The sequence below is a fragment of the Zonotrichia albicollis genome, chromosome 6, assembly GCF_047830755.1.
Source record: "Zonotrichia albicollis isolate bZonAlb1 chromosome 6, bZonAlb1.hap1, whole genome shotgun sequence".
NCBI classification, from domain to species: Eukaryota; Metazoa; Chordata; class Aves; order Passeriformes; family Passerellidae; genus Zonotrichia; species Zonotrichia albicollis.
Window position 1 is genome coordinate 47,791,910 of NC_133824.1, and position 22,432 is coordinate 47,814,341.

General features: G+C 55.5%; 3 protein-coding genes across 10 annotated transcripts; 1 reads left to right on the top strand and 2 right to left on the bottom strand.

Annotated features, from left to right (window-relative positions):
• Positions 1–186: 186 nt before the first annotated feature.
• BET1L (Bet1 golgi vesicular membrane trafficking protein like) lies at positions 187–5,122 on the bottom strand. Of its 2 annotated transcripts, none has more exons than XM_005494827.3 (4): positions 5,004–5,122; positions 3,159–3,250; positions 2,003–2,059; positions 187–1,747 (listed from the first exon to the last, which is right to left on the bottom strand). In XM_005494827.3, the coding sequence occupies exons 1-4, from the start codon at positions 5,065–5,067 to the stop codon at positions 1,580–1,582; spliced, it is 381 nt and encodes a 126-aa protein (XP_005494884.2). In that variant the 5' UTR covers positions 5,068–5,122; the 3' UTR covers positions 187–1,579. The 2 variants fall into 2 exon arrangements, with proteins under 2 accessions (XP_005494884.2, XP_074399663.1); XM_074543562.1 differs by lacking the exon at positions 5,004–5,122 and adding an exon at positions 3,870–4,022.
• On the top strand, positions 3,916–15,960 carry RIC8A (RIC8 guanine nucleotide exchange factor A). Of its 3 annotated transcripts, none has more exons than XM_074543554.1 (11): positions 3,916–4,056; positions 5,457–5,630; positions 7,867–7,914; positions 9,956–10,570; positions 10,911–11,005; positions 11,788–11,938; positions 12,543–12,638; positions 12,781–12,925; positions 13,250–13,394; positions 14,068–14,187; positions 14,936–15,960. In XM_074543554.1, exons 2-11 carry the CDS (start codon positions 5,547–5,549, stop codon positions 15,054–15,056), a joined length of 1,620 nt encoding a protein of 539 aa, XP_074399655.1. In that variant the 5' UTR covers positions 3,916–4,056; positions 5,457–5,546; the 3' UTR covers positions 15,057–15,960. The 3 variants fall into 3 exon arrangements, with proteins under 3 accessions (XP_074399655.1, XP_074399657.1, XP_005494851.1); XM_074543556.1 differs by lacking the exon at positions 3,916–4,056 and adding an exon at positions 4,425–5,011; XM_005494794.4 differs by lacking the exon at positions 3,916–4,056 and adding an exon at positions 5,045–5,372.
• A 1,249-nt stretch (positions 15,961–17,209) lies between these two features.
• On the bottom strand, positions 17,210–22,427 carry SIRT3 (sirtuin 3). Of its 5 annotated transcripts, none has more exons than XM_074543559.1 (8): positions 22,189–22,425; positions 22,010–22,118; positions 20,629–20,820; positions 20,122–20,354; positions 19,904–20,004; positions 19,494–19,655; positions 18,985–19,194; positions 17,210–17,717 (listed from the first exon to the last, which is right to left on the bottom strand). In XM_074543559.1, the coding sequence occupies exons 1-8, from the start codon at positions 22,220–22,222 to the stop codon at positions 17,697–17,699; spliced, it is 1,062 nt and encodes a 353-aa protein (XP_074399660.1). In that variant the 5' UTR covers positions 22,223–22,425; the 3' UTR covers positions 17,210–17,696. The 5 variants fall into 5 exon arrangements, with proteins under 5 accessions (XP_074399660.1, XP_074399658.1, XP_074399659.1 ...); XM_074543557.1 differs by lacking the exon at positions 17,210–17,717 and adding an exon at positions 17,724–18,006 and having other exon boundaries at positions 22,189–22,427; XM_074543558.1 differs by lacking the exon at positions 17,210–17,717 and adding an exon at positions 17,724–17,969 and having other exon boundaries at positions 22,189–22,426.
• Positions 22,428–22,432: the final 5 nt, after the last annotated feature.

Genomic DNA, 22,432 nt, shown 5'->3' on the forward strand with positions numbered 1-22,432 from the left:
TCACTGTCCATTTTCACCACTGTCCACCTCTCCGCAGGCCTCCCCAGTGTCCCAGAGTCCCCGTGAGTCCCCCACCCCACCCGAGGGTCCCGCTCCAGCCCCGGGGTGGCTCCCGGTGACGCTGGAATTGGGCTGTGAGGCCGCAGGTACGACATTGCACCTTGCACAAGGAACAAACATCTGGGCTAAAAGGTCTAAAATCAGCTTTATTTACAGCAGAAAAGGCAAAAGAAACCCCGCCAGGGTGAGGGCCGGGCTGCTCCAGGGTCCTTTCATCGGGAGTCACCTGCTCCAGGAATCACAGGTCATCGGTTCTTCCCAAAGGAAAGAGCCCAGAGCTGCCACGTTGCACCAGGAAAGCAGGAAGAGCCAGAGGAAGTTCCTGGTGCCTCCCTGCTCCTTGCCTTTCCTGCACATTTTTTCCCAAATGTGGAAAAGAGCACACCTAATCCAGCCAGGGTGTGTTTTGTGAGCAGTTTGGTACGTGGGACAATATTCCCTTCACAGCTGTGGACCTGAGTCAGCCCAAGGGCAAAGGAATTCCCAGTGGGAACAGGGAAAAAGCAAAGGAACACTCAGCCATCCATCCATGAAGAGGGTTTGCTGGAGAGTCTAAATCAGAGGAGGAGGAATGTCTGAGCTCTGGCTGTTACAGGAAGAGAGAAGGAAATAAGCAAGGCAGGGGTTCCTTTTGTACCTTGTAAATGCATAAACAAATCAGCAAATCCCTCCTTGATTTCCCTCCACTCCTGACAGCACTAAGAGGGGAATTCCACCTCACCTCAACCTCTGCTTTATTGGCACTACATCTCCACAAAGTGCTCTAAAACCAGGGTGGCACAGTAACCACAATTAAGTGGACCTTCTGCCACCAGATTTCTTTACTCTGGTTTAGCATCTAAATTTGCGCATGTGTGGGAAGGTTCTGGAAGGTTCCACACAAGTGAAAATCCGTGTGGTTATGGACTGTGGTCCTCCCTTCCCATGGGGTCCAGCCCGGTTTGCCCACAAGGATGATAAAGAAAACCAGGCCAGGATTTAATGAAAGTCCTGCTCCCCTGCATCTCTTCCCTGCTACAGTCTGAGAGTATCCAGGCCCAGATCCATTGCCAGTTCCACCCAAAAGCAGCACAGCACAGGTTTCCTTTCAGCCCAGGGAAATGGAGAGTGGCCACACGGAATGTCAGTCACACACTGGTACTCCCAAATCCCATAAGTCAGCATCCTAAATCCTACAGCTCGCAGAGCTCAGCTGGCTTATGGAATATCCACAAGTCCCTGGATTTGTTAGTTCCTGGTTTTCATTGAAGGAAGTGATGTGGAAGTGGCCCTTAGGAACAGCCCACGGGATGTGGACAAGGCAGGAGGTCACAGCCAGAGCCATGACCCCAAAATCCCGTTAGACACAAAGATCCCTTTGGAGCCAAACTTGTTTTGGAAGAGCAGTCTGGGCCCAGCCAGAGCGGCGAGGGAGGAAAATCACTGGGAAGGTGGAGGTGTGGCTGGAGGCTCCTCTGGAAAACGTGTGGGCAGGTCTGTGGATGGTGGGGTCCGGCCTGTGCCACATCCCAGGCCGGGCTCAGGTCCCCGCCCGGGACACCAGGTAGTAGAGGATGAAGAAGATGAGGACGAGGGCCACGGACACAGCCAGGAGCAGCCGGCGGTTGTCGCGGCCGGAGCGCGCCATGCCCGAGAAGCGCTTCACGCTGCCCGTCAGCAGCCCGGTCACGCTCAGGAAATCCGAGTCCTGGATGGTGGGAAAGGACACCTTGGAGGCCTTACAGAATCATGGAACTTCCCGAGTTTCCCAAGGGAACATCCCGAGTCCCGAGGGATTCAAAGCGATGAGCCAGTCCAGCTCCAAGCCCTGCACGGGACACCCAACAATCCCAGTGCTGATTTAGGGCTTCTCCCTTCAGGGTTTTTGCTGTCCCACCTCTCATCCCAGTTCCCTGATTTGCACAGAAAGCCCCGTCTGTCTGTCCTGTCTCCCAGTCCTTACCATGCCATCCAGGTAGCGGTTCTGTTCCTCAGCATCCTTGTCAATATCCAGAGCCAGCTGCAGGGCAAGGCAGGAAATGGGTATTAATGAGCTTTTAATGTCCAGAGAACCTCTAAAATCTGAAAGGTGAATTATTTAAACAAGCTGCTGCTTTCCCAGCTCAAACAGACACGCAGGGGCTTGTCTGATGCAGGAACAAGGAAAATGGAATTTCCCTGCCAGGCAGGTGATCTTTTCCAGCTCTGAAAATAAAGTCTGGCTGTCTAAATCTGCCAGCTAGAGAGGGGAGTTTAAACCCTGGGACACAATGGCAGGAATTCAGCCTGTCCTTTTAAACAGTGAGTCATCAACTTCTTTCATGGTTTGTACTAAACTTTTAATAATAATATAGAGCTTACAGCTCTAAATCAAAGTGTTTGATGTTAATAGGAGCACACTGTAGGGTGATAAAATATAAGAAAATAAAGACAGTGTAGAAAGTAATCTTACCCCTAAGGAGTTGTAGCTGGGCCAATTACCAAAGATTAGGAACAGGCCTGGCTTTACCAGGCCACGGCTGTAAGCAATGAGAAGAAGAGTGCTATAAAAGGGTGGGGTGGCTGGGTGAGAAGGGAACTGGAGTCTGTTGGCTACTTTGTGAAGAAAAAAGATGCAGTACTCTGAGGAGTTACCCATAAGAAACACCAAGAGGGTATGAAACTTTTGTGATAGGGAGACAACATATGGAACCCCTGCAATAAGATGGCAACAGTGAGTCATTGCCTTCTTTCATGGCTTGTACTAAACTTTTAATAATAATTTAGAGCTTAAAGCTTAAATCAAAGTGTTTGATGTTAATAGGAGCAAACCAGCTTTAAGAACAGCTACACAGAGACACAGGTATTTTCCAAAATTAATCTACCTGCCTTTTTTCATGAATATATGAATATTTCCCTGAGGAGGTGAGCTTAGCAACACCCCTGTGCTCAGGCTGGACAGGGCTTGGAGCAACCTGGTCTAGTGGAAGGTGCCCCTGCCCATGGAAAGGGGTGAGACTGGATGAGCCTTAAGGTCCTTTCCAACCCAAACCTTTCCATGGTTCTGTGATCCCCTGCAGGACTCCAAGGTAACCAGAGGCTGTCCTTCAGCTCAACACGTGTGCGACCTCGGCACTCACCGACTTCAGCCTGGTGACCTTGCTGGCCAGGCTGTCGGCCATCCGCTTGTTCTCCACGTCCAGCAGGTCCTCCATGGCGCTCGGACTCTGCCCTGGGGAGAGGAACGAGGAGCCCACATCATCCCTGCCCTGCCACAGCCCCTCCTTGCACGGTTTGCACCGTGGAACCCTCTGAAAATGTGACCAAAACACCACAGACTTCCCCTAAACGCGCCAGGGCGAGAACCAGACTTGCACCCTGGATTGCCACCGTGGCCCAGCAGCAGCTGCGGGGGTTCCACGGCCAGTGACACCCAGGGGTGAGATATGGGTGAAACCCGGCAGATCCGGGGCCCTTTGCCCCTCGGCCGTGTTGGGGTCTCTCGGCATTGCCCCCCCTTGTGGGGCAGGTGGGGTCCGGGGGGGGGATTAGGGGTTCCGGGGCAATTAGGGGCTATGGGGGAAGCTGGGGACTCAAAGGCGTTCAAGGGGGGCAATTAAGGGTTTCGGGGGGCAATTAGGGGTTGGGGGGGCAGCCCAGGACCCCAAACGGGGCCCAGGTAGGCAATTAGGGTTTATGGGGGGGCAATTCCCGGGCTATAGGGGAGAAATCGGGGCACTGCAAGAGGCGCCGTGGGGTTCAGTGGGATGGGGAGTTCCTGCTCCCTCTGACCCGCTCCAGCCCCTCCTGCCTCCCAAACCTGTCCCTGTCGCTGTCCCTTGTCCCCTCACCTCGGCCCCGCTCCGCCATGGCTGCCCCGGCCCGTCCCGCCCCGCCGGGCGGAGCCGCCACGAAATGTCCGCCCGCTCTTCCTCCTTCTCCTCCTCCTCCTTCCCCCCGGCACCGGGACCCTCGGGCCGCTCGCCCGGGCCGGGGCGGAAGGGCTGGAAGTGCCCCCCGAGGGATCCCGGGCCGCAGGTACGGCCAGCGCCCTGCCGGGCACAGGGGAGGGACGGGGGGCTGGGGGGAAAAACAACGGCTTGGGGACACAAAACGGGGGGATTGGGGACGAAAATGGGAGTTTGGGGACAAGAATAAGGGGCTGGGGATGAAAAGAAGTTTTGGGGAAATAATTAGGGGTGGAAAATAGAGGTTTGGGGGGGGAAATAGGGGCTTGGGATAAAAAAAAAAGATTTGTGGACAAAAATAGGGGCTTGAGACGAAAATAGATGTTTGGAGGGGAAAGTAGGGGTTTAGGGACATAAGCAGGGTTATGGGGAGTAAAAAAGGGGGTTGGGTATTTACCCAGGTGGTGGGGGAAGGAGGTGGCAGTGTGAGGAAGCAATAGGAGTATGGAAATGGGGATATGCCCAATGGTCCATTGGTTCATGTCATCCCCTCAAAAGCAGAGGTGATCCAGCACTGAGCCGGGAGATCCCCTGCATCCCAGCCCCTGCACATGGGGATGCTGTATCCCTACTCCCGGCCAGCCCAGCCTTTGTATCTACCGCTTTCTGCCTTCCAAAATGCAGGATCTGCCTCTTTTGGTCCCCCCGAAAAGCCCCTCTGGGGCTGCGTGGGCAGGAGAGGACAGCCCGTGTGATTCCCAAACCCCGGGGGCCCTGGGATCCCTGTTTGTTGAGCTTGGTGTGACCAGCTCAGCCCCATTCTCATGGCAACACGGAAGCCGAACACATGTCCGAGCCCAAATCTGCTGGCTATCCCAGCACCGTGGGCTCCGTGAGCCGCTAAACCGGTGCTGTATCCCAAATAATCCCGCGGAGCTGAGCTGCGCATCTGCTCGCTGGCAGTGTGGGCAGGGACGGCCTCTCCCGGGGGCTCCGGACGCGCCTTTTGGCCGCGCCTGCAGGGTCCGGCCATCATCCAGCCTGCCACCAAACCCTCCCCGCTCTGCTTCCCACCACCTGCCAAGGTAGCTCCGCCTGCGGCCGGAGGATGCTCTCCCGCCCGGCTGCCTCGCCGCTCCATCCCTTGTCACTCCACGGGAGTGTTTCTGGCTTTATTTGTTATTTTCCCCCCTGTGCCGCAGCAGAAATCAGGGCAGGCGGGGAGGAGGAGGAGGCAGGGAGCTATTTCAGGGAGCTGCTGTTATCTGCTCCACGTTAATCCCCAGCTGGTGGGGGGAAGGTTTTCCCTGAGTGCTTTCCTGGGAGGGCATATATTAAACATTGAAAAGCAAAGCGAGGAAGAAGAGGATTAGCAGGAGAGAGAGGAAGCTGGCTGCTGGCTTTGCTCGGGTTATCCATCTGCTCCACTTTTATGAATGCAGCAGTGTGAGCAATATTGCTTGGGGATTTTTTTTGTGTTGCATTTTTTCTCTCCTTGCTCTCTCCACCCCTTTCTCTCTTCCCTCTCAGAGGTCTGTGTGCCGAGCTGCTTTTCCATCACCCTGGAAATCCCCTTGCTCCCCTTCCTCTGGGCTGTGCTGTAGCTGAGCTGTTGGGATAATGGAGCTCCAGGCTGTGTTATCCACGCTGGAAAATGGGGAGCAGGACACAGTTCTCAAGGTGCTCCAGGTCTACAACCAAGAGGTGAGTGAGCATCAATGCTTCCCTCAGCTCAGGGACTCCTAAAAAAATTGTTATCCAGATCCCAAGAAAGGCCAGGAAATAAGAGTCAGGGGGAGGACTGAGTAAGAGGAGCTTTTTTGTTAAGGCAGTTTTGGAGGTGCTGAGAGAGTCCAGGGAGGAGCTGCAGGTGAAAGGATGTTGGGATTTGCAAGTCAAAAGATGGTTGGAGGTGACTGCTGGGATCTCATTTGGGCACAGCTCTGAGGCAGTAAATGATGAATGTAGAATATCAAACCCAAATGATCTGGAAGCAGAGATGGGAGCATTTCTAGCCTTAAAGTAGGAAAAGATTATCTGTGGTGGTAAATCTCTGCTTGGAGAGAGGAGACTGAGGGGAGACCTCAGCTGTTTACAGCTTCCTCCTGAGGGGCAGCTCCAGTCTCTGCTCTCTGGCCAGTGACAGGACCCAAGGGAACAGCTGGAGAGGTTTAGGCTGGATATCAGGAAAAGGTTCTTTCCCTCAGAGGAGGGTCAGGCACTGAGCAAGCTCCCCAGGGAGTGGGCACTGCCCCAAAGCTGCCAGAACTCCAGGAGTGTTTGGACAATGCTCTCAGGTACAGGGTGGGATTGTTGTGGTGTCTGCACAGGGCCCAGAGCTGGACTGCATGGATCATGTGGGTTCCTTCCAGCTCAGGATATTCTATGGCTCTCTGAAATCCTGTTTGAAACAGACTCTGGTTGTCAGGGAAATTTCCTTCAGAGGTTTCCCCTGAGAGGGGCTGGCCCTGTGGATCACTCTGACTCACTCTGCACCAGGCTGGAGTAGGTGGAAGCCAGGAGGGAAAACCTGAGGAATATTTTGCAGGAGTGTGTGTGTGAGAGAGAGAGAGAGAGTGTGGAATTATTCCTGACAGTCCGATTTGGAGTGGGGAGATATTGGCCAAGGAGGAGCAGGTGTCTGTTAAGGACAGCACTGAGGATTAACAGCACCAGCAGCAGGTGCAGCACCAACATCCTCGGGGTGCAAATGGTGTCTGTGTGCCCCCAAAACAAGATATTTCCTGTTGGATTCCCCCAGCTGGGTCCTTCCTGGGTATCAAGCCTAGGGAGCTGCAAGCACAGGGTTTGCCGGCCCGTCTGGAGGAAATGGAGCAGTCAAAGAGGATTATGAAACTGCAGATAAACCTGGCACGGCCTGGCATTGCTTGTGCTGCAAGGCTGATGGTTCTGTTCGCTTTTCCTGAGGATTTGTTTTAATTCACTGTTGTGCAGGCAGTTTTTGCTTGCTGGGAATTACTACAGCTAAAGCAAAACCCCAGGTGTGGCCAAAATATCCCCAAATGGGATTACAGCCTGAAAAGAGGATGTGCTGAGGGAAGAAGCAGCAGCCTGCTTGTGGAACACAGCAGTGCCAGCACTGAGCCATCAGGTCCTGGTGGTGTGGATGGATCAGCTCACACACAGCCTGGCTGGAGTACACCTGTCCTGCCCCCACACCTGGGGCTGCTCCAGCCACTGTGTCCATCGCTGCTTCCAGGCTGGACACAACCCTGCGCTCTTGGTGACTGCACACACATAGTCAGTGTTTTATGGATTTAAGTGTTTTTGTTCTCCAAGCTGGCATCAAATGCTCTCTTGGTATGAACAAGGATTGCCTCAAATGTCTGGGAGGTGCTGCTTCTCCCCAGGCACCTGTGGTCTCCAGTTCCATGGGAGCAGGTTTGGTCAGGAGGGAGACTGGCAGTGAAGAACAAACAAAATCTCAAGAGCAACACAATGAATGGAGATCAGGAGGGTTTGTTAGCATAGGGACAGGATGGAGCGTGGACATCAAGTCCCTTGTGTGTAAAGAACAGCCTGGGTAACCAGAAGGATCCATTCCCATGTACCAAGGAGACAGGACTTCTTTGGGGCAGGAAAAGGACTAATACATATCAAGGGGAGGACGTGCAGGCACAGCTCAGTGGTATCACTGAGCAGGGGAATTACCGGCTCTTATAGGATATTGGGATTGGGATGAATACCCACTGTGCTGCTGCAGTATTTAAACTAAATCCATCTGTCAGCTGGCCTGTGGCATTGCACTGGTGCTGTGCATCCAGAGGTGATGCCCATGGTGTGGGGGCACTGTCAGGACATGGTGTGTTTGCTGTTGCAGCATGTTTTGCACCTGCTGCTTTCCAGCTGAATGGCTCTACTCTGGTCCCATGGAGTTTTAACCTATTCCTCTTTCTGATTGATTTTGTTTTTCCCACAGAAATCTCAGTGCTTCATCTTTGAGGATGAGGAGCGGGAAGAGAGGAAGGTAGGCACATGCTGCTTGCTTTCCTCCTCTGGTCAGTGTGTAAATCTGCTGCTCTGTGCTCATGTCCAGCTGGGCTTGGCAAGGAGCTCCCACAGGAGAGGAACTAAGAGTTTTCCATTAACTTGGTTAGGAAATTGTGCGCTTGGAGTGTCTGGCTCTGTTTTTTTCCATCAGTAGTTGGTTGTTTTGAGTAAAGGTCAGCATCCATCTGACACTAGCAATGGTTCCATGATCCATTTAGTCCCAGCCATGGATGTGATCTCTGGTGCCTCTGGACAGGGATCACAGCAGTGCTGGCTCTGGGGGAGGGTGAGGGGCTCCCCTGGGAGCCAGCAGTGGGATTTTCCAGGAGCTGTGTATTAGCAAATCCTTTGAGCTGCTGTAATCTGGCACTTGGAGGGAAGGACACTCTGCCTGCTCATTCCTGCTCCTGCAGCACTTTGTGACAGGGCAGGCCTCGGCCTGGCTGTTCTGCCATAAAAATGACTGTTTTCCCTGGGTTGTTTTCCAGCTGGCTCAGTTCTCTGGTCAGTTCACTGGTGGATGGTGCCAATGCCTGTGAGCACAGCAAGTGCAGGCCAGGTGACCTGGGTGGAGAGCAGGACCTCCTTTGGCTGTGCCAGGGCCAGCTGCTGCCACATGGAGAGTTCCAGGCACAGCCTGAAACGTGTGACTGGATCTGATGAGATCTGAGCTCTTTGCCTTGCACTGACCTGCTGGGTGAGCTGGGACAGCCACAGGATGTGGCTTCAGGCACAGTGTCCCACTTTTGGGGTGTCTGCCATGAAATATGAGATGAACATCACCACTAGTTCCTGGTGCTTGGGTGTTCAGCTTCAGGCACACACCCTGAGATCCCTTTCCCCTGAGCCAGCCTGCGGCTTTGGTTGCTGGGACTCTATCTAAAACTTGGTCTCCATGTGAGGAAGGAGAAGAGAAACAGCTGTACTTCATCATTTCCCCAGAATGTGAGTGTGGGGCACACCATGAGCCTCACATTAAGGACTGAAGTTCAGTTTTTCTTAATTTCTTCCCTTAGTATTTTCATTTCACCAGGGGAAAGTCAGGTGGGATATCAGGAGGAATTTCTTAATGGAAAGGGTAGTCAGGGAAGAGGCTGCCCAGGGAGGTGGTGTAGCCATCATCCATCTCTGGAGGTATTCAGGGAATGACTGTCCCATCCTCTGGTCTGGTTGTGAAGGTGCCGATTGGTCACAGGTTGGGCTTGATGGTCTTGGAGGTCTTTTCCAACCTGGATGATTATGATTAATGATTCCAAGCTTAATGATTCTCTGATTATTTCGAAGTGTAACCAGTGGGGCTGTTAAGCCAGTTACAAACCTCATTTTTTGAGTTCTTTCACTCTTGTAACACCACAGAAAGACCCATGCTCGGAGCTGTGTTGTGTTTGAGGTCTGGTGGGCTCCCCCAGCAGTGTGTGTGGGTTACTGGTGTGATGTGAAGTGCTGCCACATGTGGTTCAGCCTGAGCTGCCTGTATCTGTGAGGCCTTACCTGTGTTCTTGTGCTGCTCCATGACTCGCTGTTCCCCATGAGCTTTGCAGCTCCTGTGAATTGTGTTAGTGGGGCTCTGCCAGTCTGTACCCATGGAAGATCTGGGCCAGTAGGTCTCCAGACAGCACTGAAATTAAGGAGATGCTGCTTATTTGAATCTCCTGAGGTCTCTTCACCTCTTTTCCCAAGGCATCAGGTGCCCTCCTCACGTCCCTTGTGTCCCATGTCCCTCCCTTGTGCAGTGGGCAGGTCGGCCCTGTCTGCCTGAGCCATCCTCACCAGGGCAGAGCTACAACAGTGCCTTGTTTGTGCTCTCCCTTTGCACCCAACACTCTCTGCAAGTAATTTTTTTCCTGGTTGTTCTTGCCCAGACTGGTCATGATCAATGCCAGAGCCAGGCACTTCCTGAGGCAACACCTGAGCAGGCCCAGGTGACACTGCTGTTGTCCAGGGCAGAGCATGGCAATGCTGTAGGGAGCCCTGGCAAGTGTCAGTATCCAAGGCATTGCTTGTTTCCAACTGCACAGAAAATGGCCCAGCTGCTGATCAAGTTCTTGGAGAGAGAGCTGCAGCCGTCCTGCCAGGTCACCTGCCTGGAGAGCATCCGCATCCTGTCCCGGGACAAGCACTGCCTCGACCCCTTCACCACCAAGGAGGGCCTGAAGACCCTCTCCAGGCACGCCGGCATCGATTACTCCGAGGAGCTGATCCGGGAGGTGCCAGACCTGGATGTAATCCTGGAATCCCTGAAATGCCTGTGCAACATCGTGTTCAGCAGCGCCATGGCGCAGGAGCTGACGGCCGAGGGCCGGCTGGTGGTGGGGCTGGCGCGGCGCATCAAGCTCTACAACGAGCGGAGTCTTCCTCATGACATCAAGTTCTTCGACCTGCGCCTGCTGTTCCTGCTGACGGCCCTCAGGGTGGACATCCGGCAGCAGCTGGCCCAGGAGCTCCGGGGAATCAGCCTCATGACAGACACCCTGGAGCTGACCCTTGGGGTCAAGTGGTTGGACCCCTACGAGGTGGCCACCGAGGAGGGACTGCTGCCACCTTTGCCTCGGCAGGAGACAGAGCGAGCCATGGAGATCCTCAAAGTGCTCTTCAACATCACCTTTGATTCCAGCAAGAGGGAGGTGGATGAGGTGAGCTCCTTGGGCTAATGGTATTCACGTGTCTCTGGGCTCTGGCTTTGCAGGTTTTCTCCTCCCTTGCAGTTTCTCATGTCCCAGACTGGTCCTTGTGCACCTTCAGGGTGGTGCGGGACTTGGGTGTCCTTAGGGCACTGCCCCTGTCCAGTGCAGTATTATCCCTTACTTTGCCTGTGCTTTTAGCATTCCCAAATGGAGAATTGAGAGTCTGCTTTCCCTGGAATGCCCTGCAGTCCATGATCAGGCTGCTGGAGGGGGGAATGGGCTGAAGGCTCTGGGGTGTGTGGGCTGCCCTTTGCTGACTGAGGTGTTCCTCTCTCCATGCTGGGGCCAGGAAGATGCTGCTTTGTACAGGCACTTGGGTGCCCTCCTGCGCCACTGCCTCATGATCTCTGCCGACGGCGAGGACCGCACCGAGGAGTTCCACAGGTCTGTGTTGGGAGGAGCTTCTCCTGGAGCTTTGCTAGCTCCTTCAGGCACATCCTGCCTCTCCCTGGGTGATTGGGAAGGGACCCTGATGACCAGCAGCTTTTGGGTTTAGCCTGGGGATCCCTCATGCTGCTGGAACTCAGAAACAGCCTTTCCTGCCCTGAGAATGCCACGTGTGAGTGCCACGGCCTCCTGACCCCTGAGATCTTGTTCCATGTTCTGTGTCAGGCTGTCCCAATGGTGACATCCACCTCAGTGGGCAACTGGCCAGAGAAGAAGCTGCTTTAAATGTCCATAAGATGGCCTTAATTAGTCTTAAGCTGTGCTGAGAAATTGGCTGTGTCATGTTGCCAAGCATTATTGGTGCAGGGGTTTCAACTTGGAGCGGGTGACACCACCCTGTCCCCAAGAATACATAGCTGGAGGGATCCCAAGCAATGCTGGTGTGGAACATCAGCATTAGGAGTGACACAGGAGACTCCAGAGACAGACCTTGGACCACCCAGATTGGTCCTGCTTTGCTGTGTGTCAAAATCTGTGGGTTCTCAGATGTCACTTTGGATTCTCAGCATATAGTTAGCTACCCAAAAAGCATCTGAAGTTATCCCCTTTCAGTGGTGTGAGGAGATTGAGATGCTCCAGGAAAACTTGGATTGCAGGGTCCTCACACTCCTGCAAGTTAATGATGGGCCTTCATTTCTGCAGAGCTGAAAATCTTCTGTGAGCAAAGCTCCATCACTGTGTGTTCGTGTGTTCACTTCTCTTCTCTTTCACACATGCAGCCACACAGTCAACCTGCTGGGCAACCTGCCCCTGAAGTGTCTGGATGTGCTCCTGACTCCCAAAGTGCGGCCGGGCTCGCTGGAGTACATGGGCGTCAACATGGATGCGGTCAGCATCCTCCTGGACTTCCTGGAGCGCCGCCTGGACAGGGTGAGCGCTGGGGCTGCTTCTGCCCACGGCTCTGGGGCACCTTTCCCTCAGCCTGGAAGAGCCTGGTGGGAGCAGCACGCTTGGTTTGAAGTTAGCCCTTTGTAGGAGGGACAGCTTTTGGCAGAGCTGTGCTTGGTGGGACTAAACCAACATCCCTGAACTGGAAAGGTGACTGCTCTTGCTTTGGGGGCTGCAGGCAGTGAGATTGGTGGAACAGTGGATGATTAGCTGATAATTAATTGGGTGACTGACAAATCAGCCCTCTTTCACTCAGCAGTGATCCAGTGGGCAGTTCTGGAAATCTGAGTTCATGTTATTTTTAAGCTGACTACAGTTTTCAGCCTCTGGAGTTGTTCCAAAGGGCCTCCAGATTTTACCTCTGCACTTCTCTGCCCTGGATGCCCTGCCCAAATATTTCTGTCAGTGCCTGTGCCACAGCAGGTGGTGTGGGGAGGAAGGAGGCACTGAATGCCTGTGGCAGAGGTTGGGAAGCTCCGTGTCCATCCATCTCCCTGGTGGTCTATGCTCGTGTTCTCCAGCATGAGCCAGACAAGCTGAGCTCAGCATGACTGACGTGCTGCTTCTTCTGAGGTTGTTCCTGCAGGGCCACAAGCTGAAGGAGAGCTTGACCCCTGTGCTGAACCTGCTGACGGAGAGTGCCCGAGTCCACCGGCAGACCAGGAAGTTCCTGAAGGCCAGGGTATGCGGTGCTGAGCCCTGCGTTCAGGGGAGCTGCCCTGAGGGGAGGCCAGCAGAGCCCTGCTTGTGGCCACCCCCAGACACCTCTGCTGTGGGTGGCTTTGGTACCACAGTGACCTGTCACCCTTGCTGTGGCCCCGCAGGTGCTGCCGCCGCTGCGGGATGTGCGGAACCGGCCGGAGGTGGGGAACTCCCTGCGGAACAAGCTGGTGAGGCTCATGACACACATCGACACCGACGTCAAGCACTGCGCCGCCGAGTTCCTCTTCGTGCTCTGCAAGGAGAGCGGTGAGTCCTGGGGCTTCCACGTGGAGACCCTGAGATGGGGACCCTCTGCAGGGCTGCTGCCTTCCCTCAGGACAGCCCTGAGGGAGAGCTCCAGGAGCTCTGTGGGAAGGAGGTGGTGTCCCTCAGGCCAGTGGTGAGGGACAGGCTGTGCTGGAGGACACCACTGCACCCTGCACACAGCCTGGCCCACATTCAACTCCCACACACGGGCCTTGCTCCCTGTCAGCACCTCCATGGCCCGGAAACATGGCAAAACCGTGCTGCTGGGGCTGGTGGGAGCACAGGAGTGGAGCACAGGGTGGTCTGTGTCCCTTGTCCCGGCAGTGTCCCGGTTTGTGAAGTACACGGGCTACGGGAATGCTGCGGGGCTGCTGGCGGCACGAGGCCTCATGGCTGGTGGCCGGGAAGAGGGAGAGTACTCGGAGGATGAAGACACGGACACAGAGGAGTACAAAGAGGCAAAGCCCAAGTAAAGAGATCCCCTCTTCCCCTAGAGATCCCCTTCTCCCATATCTTCCTCCTGCTGCTGCTTCATCCTTCTTCATGCACCTGCTGCCATCTCCCTGTTCTGCTCATCCACACGTAGCATGGGTGGAAGCGCCCGTTTTTCTTACCCCTCTCCAGAGCTCAGTGTTGCTACAGCGAGCTGGTTCTTGGTTCCTCTTTTTCCCTTCCCTCTCTTTTTCCCTTCTCTTTCTCCTTTTCCTCTGGAGTGGGTGGTATCTTGAGGGTGGGGGACCCAGGCCTGTGCCCACCCATGCGTTCCCCACACACTGTTCAGGTTGGGTTTGTTGAGATTTTCTCCATCCCTGCAGGTTGGGTTTGTTGGGGTTTCCTCAATTAGCTTTTGTCCCCAGCCTTGAGGAGAGGGAGGAAATGTCACCTGCCCTCATATACCTCATTTCCAGTGGCACTGTGGCATTGGCAGGAGGGGATGTTAGAGGAAAGAGAGGTGTTTATAAGGATGTAAGTCAGAATCCCCAGTAGCACTGTGATGGCACTTGGGGCTCAGGGCACGAGCAGTGGTGACAGCCAGTCCTGCTGTGCCATTCCTCTGCTCCATGAGGCTCAGAAGGATTCTAAACAGCCCTTTGTCACCTGCTGTCCCCTCCTGACCCCTGGCCTCACTGCTCTCTGTGCAGCATCAACCCTGTGACGGGACGTGTGGAGGAGAAGCTGCCCAACCCCATGGAAGGGATGACGGAGGAGCAGAAGGAGCATGAAGCCATGAAATTGGTCAACATGTTTGACAAGTTGTCCAGGTACTGGGACATGTGTGTCAGGGGGTACATCTGTGACAAACCTTCCTTTGGCTGTGTTCCCAAGGCCTGGAGGGATCTAGGAGCAGGAGTGGCAGGGGATATGTGGGGAAATTCTTCCATCAGCATGGCTCCATGACATGCAAGGGAAGCATTGCCAGCTCCTCCAGCTTTGGCATGATGGGACAGTGTGGAATTCCTTGCTGTGCCTGCGCTGTTCCCAAGCACCTGCTGCTCTCTAGGTTTGTCCAGGTGCTTGGGAAGGACAGCAGCCTCTGTCCTGGCAATGCAGCTCAGGAGGAAGCAGCATTCTGGGGACAGACAGCAGGGACAGATGGCAGCCAGTGCCACCAGCCTCTTTCCCTGTTGGAGTGCGTTTTCCAGTTATCTCTGACCCACAGGAGCCCAGCTGAGTTCAGACTTTCAAGAGTAAAGGAGGAAAGTCCATCCTATGTTGGAGGGAAAGGAACATGGACACCAGTGTTAGTTTTCCTCTGGGAATCCTGAACCACACAGAACAGAACTCTAGAAAGGAGCCTGTTCCAGAGAATAGGATTGTGCTTCCAGGCCATTGCTTTGCCATGCTGGAATTTTTAGGGCTGGCACGGTCCCCATTTCTCAGAGGGGATCTTTAGTGATGCCAAGTGTGTTCCAGGCCATTTCCACAAGCCCCACCTTGCTGCTGTATTCCTGCTTTGTTCCCATGCTGTGCTGCAGCTCTGCCTTTACCTGTCCCCTCTCCTGGCTGCAGGGAGAAGGTGATCCAGCCCATGGGCATCACTCCGAGCGGCAACCTGGCGCCCATGGAGAACGCCATCCGCAGCATCGCCGACGAGCGCTCGTCCTCCGACTCGGACCTGGGGCTGGACTGAGGCAGCTCCAGCCACTCTCCCTCAGAACTGGTGCTGCACCCAGGGGCTGGCACTGCGCCAGGACTCTCCCCGTGGGATCTGGGTCCAGCCTGGGCCCCTCACAGCCCGCCATATGGAACACCTGCCTCCTTCCCAGCTCCATAGCCGCCTCTCCTTCCAGAGGTCTCTGTGACCTGGCTCCACCTCGGTCTCTCCTGTCAGCAGCCTTGAGGATTTCACACTCCAAATTGTTTCCAGGACTCTCCAGTAGGATTTTTGGGTTTTAAATACGTGCTGTTTGGGAAGAAGGGTCAGGGAGAGGCTCTTCCTGCCACTTCATCAGGGTTCAGTGATCCACGGAGCCTCCTGTGGCTGTGTGCATGGCCCCAGAGTGGGAGCTGCTCCCCAGGAATGCCATGGGAAGGGGGGGCTCCCAGAGAGGGCTGTGGGCCTCCAGTGGGAGTGGGACCTGCAGGGCATGGTGCAGGTGGCTGTATCCATGTCTGTGCACACCCAGAATGTGTGGGTGAGCAGAGCAGAGCTGGTGTGGCCTTGGAAGCTTCCAGCATTGCGCTGGCCACAGGAGAGAGCGCGTGGGCAGCTGCTGGGAATGCTCCAATGTCCCTTCCCGGGCACTGTCCCTGTCACCACCCAGCTGGGTTTGGGCATTTGCCTCTCCCCACCTCCTGCTTTCCAGACAAAAGGCCAATACCTGTGCTCTGTCCTTGGCTCATCCTTGCTGTGCCCAGGCCGCTGTGTCCCCTAGGGGCTGCTGTCGGGCCTGGTGTAGATTTCTCTTTATTTTTATTCCTGTTTTCTTTGGAAAGAAAATCTTCTCATTTGTCTCATGTATCTGAGTTCCCAAACCTCCCATCACAAGTAGGAATGCACAAGTGCTGCTAGAATAAAGCCAACCTGACACGTGGGAGTGTGGCAGTGATTCCTCCCATCAAGGAAATCCCTGTGGCAGAGCATCCCAGGTGTTCTGCCCATGTGTCCTTAGGAGCTGGGGGTGTTCCTGAACATGGTCTAGGAGGTGAAGAGCTGGAGGGATGCTTTGCTTGGTTTTCCAGTTTCCACTGCTGAGGAAACTGGAGTTTGTTGAGGAAACCCTCGAGTGCTGTGTCCAGCTCTGGACCCCTCATGGCAAGGAGGATATTGAGGGGCTGAAATATGTCCAAGGGAGGGAATGGAGCTGGGGAAGGGTCTGGAGCACAAGGAGCTGAGGGGGCTCAGTCTGGAGAAAAGGAGACTCAGGGGGGACCTTCTGCCTCACCACAACTCCCTGCCAGGACGGTGCAGCTCCCAGGGAGCAAGGGATGGGACAAGAGGAAATGGCCTCAAGCTCTGCTGGGGTGGTTCAGGTTGAACATGAGTAAGAATTTCCTCGTGGAAAGGGCTGCCCAGGGAGATGGTGGAGTCCCTATCCCTGGAGGTGTCCAGGGAAGGCCTGGACATGGCACTCAGTTCTCTGGGCTGGTGGCAAGGTAGGGATCAGTCACAGGTTGGACTCGATGATTTTGGAGGTCTTTCCCAACCTAGATGATTCTGTTTCTGTTTAGTTCCTGACCTGACCCCCAAGCATTCCAGGCTGCTGGGCTGGGGACTGTCCTGCTGTGTCACAGTGTGAGCTTTTAGGCCAATTTCATAATCTTTTTTTAACAAGCAAAACCCCCCTCCCCAGCCCTTCTATGTGCAGGCACAGACCACGATCCTTTCCCAGCTGTGGAAGCTTTGCCAAGCTTTACGTGCAAGAGGAAAAGGGGGGGGTTGGTGTTTTTAATGCAGCTGTATCTGATATTGTTTCAGTTTTCCAGAGTGCTTAAATCCCTAAGAACAGCTGTCAAGCCTGGCCTGGAATGCCCTGGAGCAGGGGCTGAGCTTGGCACGGGGTGTTTTGGGAGGAGGTGTTCATAGAATCAAGGAACTCTGTTTTGGAGGCAGCAGGGCATGGTTAAAAGCCAAGTCCCCACCATTTCCAGTTGGATGTGCCACAAGGCTCTGCATTGTGTTGTGGCAGGTGTGGGACAGAGCAGGATATGGCACTGCCACACCCCAGGATGGCATCTGCAGCAGGGAAAGGCACTTGTGTGAGGGGAAAAGGTACTAAAAAGCAGGTGAAAGAAAGAGTGGTGGGGACAGATGTGACTTTACAGAAAACTCCTCAGGTGATATCCAGAAATGAATTGTTTCTTTATTATTAAATAATTAACACTCCAGTGATTCAAAAATTCCCCAGCAGCTTGAGCTGGAATGGGAATAGGGGGCAGCCCCCCTGCCCCTGGCTTGTCCCCTGATTAGCAGAGATTTTATGGAAGACTAAACACAGCCTGCAGCAGCTGAGGATCACAGCCAAGGGAACAGTGGCTGGGGAGGAGCTGTGACAGGAACTGGCTGCTCAGCCCAGTGGGAGCTGGAAAACACTCTCCAGGCTGTCCTGGCCTGACCTTCATGGCATTCCAGCTCCTGCTCCATGGAACCAGTGCCTCTGAGGGGCTCTGGCATGGATGGCTCGGAAGGAGGGAGATCCAAAGAGCCAACTGCAGCCACAGAGCTCGTCAGATGTGCTGGCACGAGCCCCCAGGCCCTCAGACACTTGCTGATGACACTCATGGCAGGATGTCCTCAAGTGATGTGCTGAGGGGTGACAGGAGCACCCTCCTACTTGTCCTTGGCATCCAGCTGGAAACAGAGACCACAGTGCTTGCCAGGGAGCATCCAACATTCCAGCACCATCCCCACAGAATCCTGGAATCCCAGGATGGTTTGGCTTGGAAGGGACCTTAAAGCTCATCCAGTCCCACTCCTGGCCATGGACAGGGACACTTTCCACTAGTCCAGGTTGCTCCAAGCAACTGGTTTTCCTCCATCACTGTTGCATCGGCATCATCCCTCAGGGATTCAGAGCAGCACAAGCATCAAGCCAAGGGCTGGCTGGTTCCCAAAATGTTGGTACGGAAAAATCAAAAACCTGGCAAAAAAGGCTAAGAATTCCTACTCATTCCTGCTGCATTATCTGAGGGAAGTAAGAACAACCTGGATGTTACAACTGGAATCTTGAAGCCAGATTTTATGAAGTCATGTTTGGACAATGTATGCCTAAAAAACACTATCTGTGTTTGATGTCAAGTGTGGAAAAAACCTCCCAGTGGTCTAAAGGAATGTAGTAATTAACATCAGCACTGAGCTCCAAGTAATTACAAACTTGTTCCCCTGCAATTTCTCACTCCTGAAGATCCCAGAAGGTTACAGATGTGAGAATGGTGGCGGGAAAAAAGTTGATTTAAGGATTCATCACTGCCAAATGGAGCAGGAATCCCACTCCCTGTCCAGCCATGGCAGCACTAATGGGTCTCAGCACAACTGGAACCTCCTTTCCCTCTCTCCTAGAGCTTATTGCTCCAGAGGAACCTCTGGAAGTGGAAGCACAGCCCTGAAGGGACTGCAGAGGTGAGAGTTTCCAGCTCCTCAGAGCTGAGGGAAGTGCTCCCTGGGGAACATCCCAGTTGTGTCTTGAGGCTCTGCTGCCTCACAGCCCAGCACTGCTGGCCAAGGGCATTTCCTGCCAGGGGCTGGGAGTAACCAGACATCTGCACCTACAGCTACAGGGTTTGTCTGAGAACAAACCACACACCAGGTGATGTAACTGGGAGCTTCTCAGTCCCTGAGAGGGTCACTGCTTTCAGCCCAAATCCTGTCCTTTTCCGTGTTCCTAACTCATCTGGGACTGGCAGATCCATGTCTTCCCACAGACACATTCAGCCCACAGGGCTCTGCCCTGGCACACTGGCTGTGAAACAGCACTCAGGTTTGGGTTGGAATGGGGCTTTTTTAGCACTTTTCTGTGCAATCTGACCCCAGCAAGCACAAACCCACTCCCGTGCATAACTCCAGCACAGGGAACACAGGGGCTGAGGGGAGAGCTGGGGGGGTCTGAGCCTCTTCCCACCTTCTCTTTCTCCTTCTGGATCAGCGTTTGCATCTCCTCCTTCCAGCCCAGTAGCTCCACCAGCCTCTCGACGCCGCCGACCACGTCCCCGAGCTCAGCCACGTCGTTGTGGCGCTGCTGCCACGCAAAGGGCCCCACCAGCTCCCGGTTGATGAGCACCCGTGGCACGGAGCTGCGCACGGCGCCGGCCAGGCTGGCAAAGGGCTCCACCTGAGGGGGACACAGGGACAGTCACCCTGCCAGGGGCACCTGCTCCCGGCACTCGGCTTGGAACTGCTCAGCCACCCCGGCTCTGAACGGGTCACAGTGTCACCAGTCACCTGGTGGCCTTTCCTCAGCTTTCCAGAGGGTCTCTCAGAGCACTTCCACACTATTTCTTGCCCTCCACCCCAAATTTCACCTCCCTAACACATTTTCTTGTCTTCTCTACGCCCTCTCTCCCCTCTGGAGCCCCTTCAGGCCCTGTTCTCCATGTGAGTTTTTCCCAGGGGTTTCCCTTATTGCCAGACCTCCAGGGATGTCCCGATGACGAAGAGCAGGTCTGCCATGGGGAAGTCTGTGAGGTGCAGGAGGAAGCGCGGTGGGAGCTGCTCGCCGAAGAACACGATGTCAGGCTTGACAACTCCGGTGCAGACAGGGCAGCGAGGGATCCTGTCCCCCATGACATCTCCCTGAAAGGAGAGACCCCAAAACTGCCTGTCACAGGGAACCTGTCCCCCTGAAAGGAGAGACCCCAAAACTGCTTGTCAGAGGGCTTCAGAACCACCACATGTCCTCAGAGCGACACCCAACCCCAAACCTGGTCTCCTCCACAAACCTCTTGTCCCTGAGGGTAAAAGAACAGGTTTGGGTCTGTCATTGCTGTAATAATTAATGCCTCCTTGTGTAATTGTGTTGATGCCCGGCTGGGCCCACTCACCCTGAAGTCCTCTCCGGGGAAGTTCCTCTGACACACTGTACAGGTAGCAGTGGAAAAGGTGCCATGGGCTTCCACCAGCCTGTCAGGAGGGATCCCAGCCACTGGAATACAGCGCGTGGGAAAGGACTGAGCCAGAGCCTCCCCGTGTGCATCTCCCCAGTCCTGCTTCTCCCCCCAGCTCCTGGTGCTGCTGCTGGAGCTGGGAGGAGGGAGCTCACCTCTCTCCAGCCCGTCGATGTTCTGGGTGTAGAGGCGCAGGAGCAGCCCCTTGTCGTGCAGCAGCCGGAGGAAATAGTGGGCGGAATTGGGGCGGTAGTTTCCAGGATAGAGCTCCTTGGCCAGGGTGAAGAAGGGCTTGGGGTTGGCGAAGAAATACCCCAGCTCAAAGATGGCCTCGGGGTAGGGGATGTTGTATTGCTCCAGGTTGCTGTACAGGCCGCTCCCGGGGGACCTGTGGGGACAGGGGGCAGCTGAGAGGGGCTGCAGTGGGACATGGGCAGGATCAATGAGGTTGGAAGAGACCTCCAAGAGCATCAAACTGTCCAGCCTGTGATGTATCATCACCTTGTCAACAAGAGTGCCATGTCCACATGAGTGCCATGTCTGGTGGTTCCTCAGACACCTCCAGGGATGGCGACTCCAGCACCTCCTGGGCAGCCCCATCCAATGTTTAATCACTCTTTCCATGGACAAGACTCAGCCCTCCAAGGACACAGAGGCCTCACCTGAAGTCCGGGATGCCGCTGGGCGTGCTGATCCCAGCGCCAGCCATCACCACCACGCTCCGGCATTCATTCTTCCGAAGCCGCTCGGCCACGGTCTTCAAGGTGAGCTTCTCCTTCCCCTTGTCACCTCCCCACCTGCCCAAAATCGCTCTGGCAGCTGCGCTCACACAGAAGGGCCTGGAGCTTTGGATCCTGCTCGGCACAGGGAGAAGCACAGCACTGAGAGAAGTGACAGTGACTTTGACTCACGGGGGAGAAAATCACCCAAAAATTCCTCAGAAAGCTCTTCTCTGGGCAGGAGTGTGCTTGGGCTTCACTAGGAGAAAGCTTGGCTGAGAGCAGACACATCCCTCAGCAATTCTTTACGTGGATCTAAAATACCAAATCACCAGTATTCCTGTGGGGGGTTTTTTTGGACAGGAATGGACACAAGGCTGGACCCACTGGGAATCACCAGTCTCAGAGTTGATTTACACTCCTCTGGGATCCAGGAGACCCTGCTGTGTCCTGAGATCAACAAGTTTCTGTCAGGGTGATGTGTCACCCTGCCCAGGTGAGCATAGACACTGTCCTGTCCCTGTTCCTCACTTGTGCTCCGTGTGTCCTTGTCCAAAAGGAATCCCAGCCCTGTGCCCAGCTGGGCTGGCAACAGCCATTATCATCAGGGAACAGTCATTAGCAGTTCGGGAACAGTCATTAGCGACAGGGAACAGCTTCTCCCAGAAAATTAGTGCTGCTGGAGCAGGGCATTGTGCACAGTCCAGAGCAGGCATGGAGAGAGCCAGGAGAGCTTGGCAAGGACACAGCTGGAAGTGTTTCCAGGCCCCAGGGTGGTCGGCTCTGCCTGCCTTGGGATGTGACAGTTCCTTTGCAGGGACATGACATTGCTTTCCCAGGGATGTGGCACTGCACTGCCTTAGCCTGCTGTCACAGGGACGTGGCTCTGCCTTCCAAGGGATGTAACACTGCCTTCCCTGGGCTGTGTGACACTGACTTCCTAAAGGAGGTGCCCTGCACTGCCTTTCCCTGCTTTCCCAGGGTTGTGACCCTGCCTTATCCTGCTGTCACAGCGATGTGACAGCGCCTTCCCGGGGTTGTGACACCTCACTGCCTTTCCCTGCTGTCACAAGGATACGGCTCTGCCCTGTCACACCGGGTTCCCGGGGAGCTGAACTCACATTCTTGGAAAGCCACTGAGCTTTCCGTGGCAGATCCCCGCTGTCCGGGCTCCCAGGCCAACCCTGGCTCCCACAGTGATGTCCCTGCTTGGACGGGGACGGGACACGTTCCATCACGGGAGCACATCCCATCCCAGCACCGATTCCCGTGCTCCCGTTCCCGCAGGGCTGCTCCAGCCCCCAGCCGGGCATTCCCCACCTACCTCCGGGCTCCGCCGCCGGCCGGCCCCTTCCCGTGCCCGCCGCACCGGGCGGCCCGTGGCGCGCTGCCGCCGTGGCAGGGCCCATGGCGCTCCCACAGGCTCCTCCAGGCTGCAAGAGAGCAGAGCGGTGCTGGGGGCGGCCCGGGGCTCCCGGAGCTCCCCCCGGCCCCGGCGCTCACCGGCCGCCAGCAGCGCCCGCGCCCCGCGCTCCATCGCCGCTACCGCACTGCCGCGAGCGCGCGCGCCCGCGCTGCCGCCGCCCGCCGCCGCTCACCCCGCCCGGGCTGGTTCCGGCGGGGCGGGCGCGGGGAGAGGCGGCGGGAGAAGGCCCGGGGCTCGGCGGCGCGGCGGCGTTGCCGTGGCGACAGCGGGGCGCGGCGGGAGCGGCGCGGGGCGAGTGCGCGGCGGCGGCGGGCGCGGGGC

Bases quoted from the DNA above. Each gene is read 5' to 3' on its own strand.
- BET1L (XM_005494827.3), bottom strand. From the start codon at position 5,067: ATGGAGCGGCGAGGCAGCCGGGCGGGAGAGCATCCTCCGGCCGCAGGC. The intron at 3,251-5,003 runs GTGGTGGGAAGC...TCCTCTCCCCAG, and splicing joins AGGCGGAGCTACCTTGGCAG to GGCAGAGTCCGAGCGCCATG. The intron at 1,748-2,002 runs GTAAGGACTGGG...CCCACCATCCAG, and splicing joins ACCGCTACCTGGATGGCATG to GACTCGGATTTCCTGAGCGT.
- RIC8A (XM_074543554.1), top strand. From the start codon at position 5,547: ATGGAGCTCCAGGCTGTGTTATCCACGCTGGAAAATGGGGAGCAGGAC. The intron at 10,571-10,910 runs GTGAGCTCCTTG...TGCTGGGGCCAG, and splicing joins GCAAGAGGGAGGTGGATGAG to GAAGATGCTGCTTTGTACAG. The intron at 14,188-14,935 runs GTACTGGGACAT...TCCTGGCTGCAG, and splicing joins ATGTTTGACAAGTTGTCCAG to GGAGAAGGTGATCCAGCCCA.
- SIRT3 (XM_074543557.1), bottom strand. From the start codon at position 22,222: ATGGAGCGCGGGGCGCGGGCGCTGCTGGCGGCCG. The intron at 20,005-20,121 runs GTGAGCTCCCTC...GCTGTATTCCAG, and splicing joins CATCGACGGGCTGGAGAGAG to TGGCTGGGATCCCTCCTGAC. The intron at 19,195-19,493 runs GTCTGGCAATAA...TGTCCCCCTCAG, and splicing joins TCATCGGGACATCCCTGGAG to GTGGAGCCCTTTGCCAGCCT.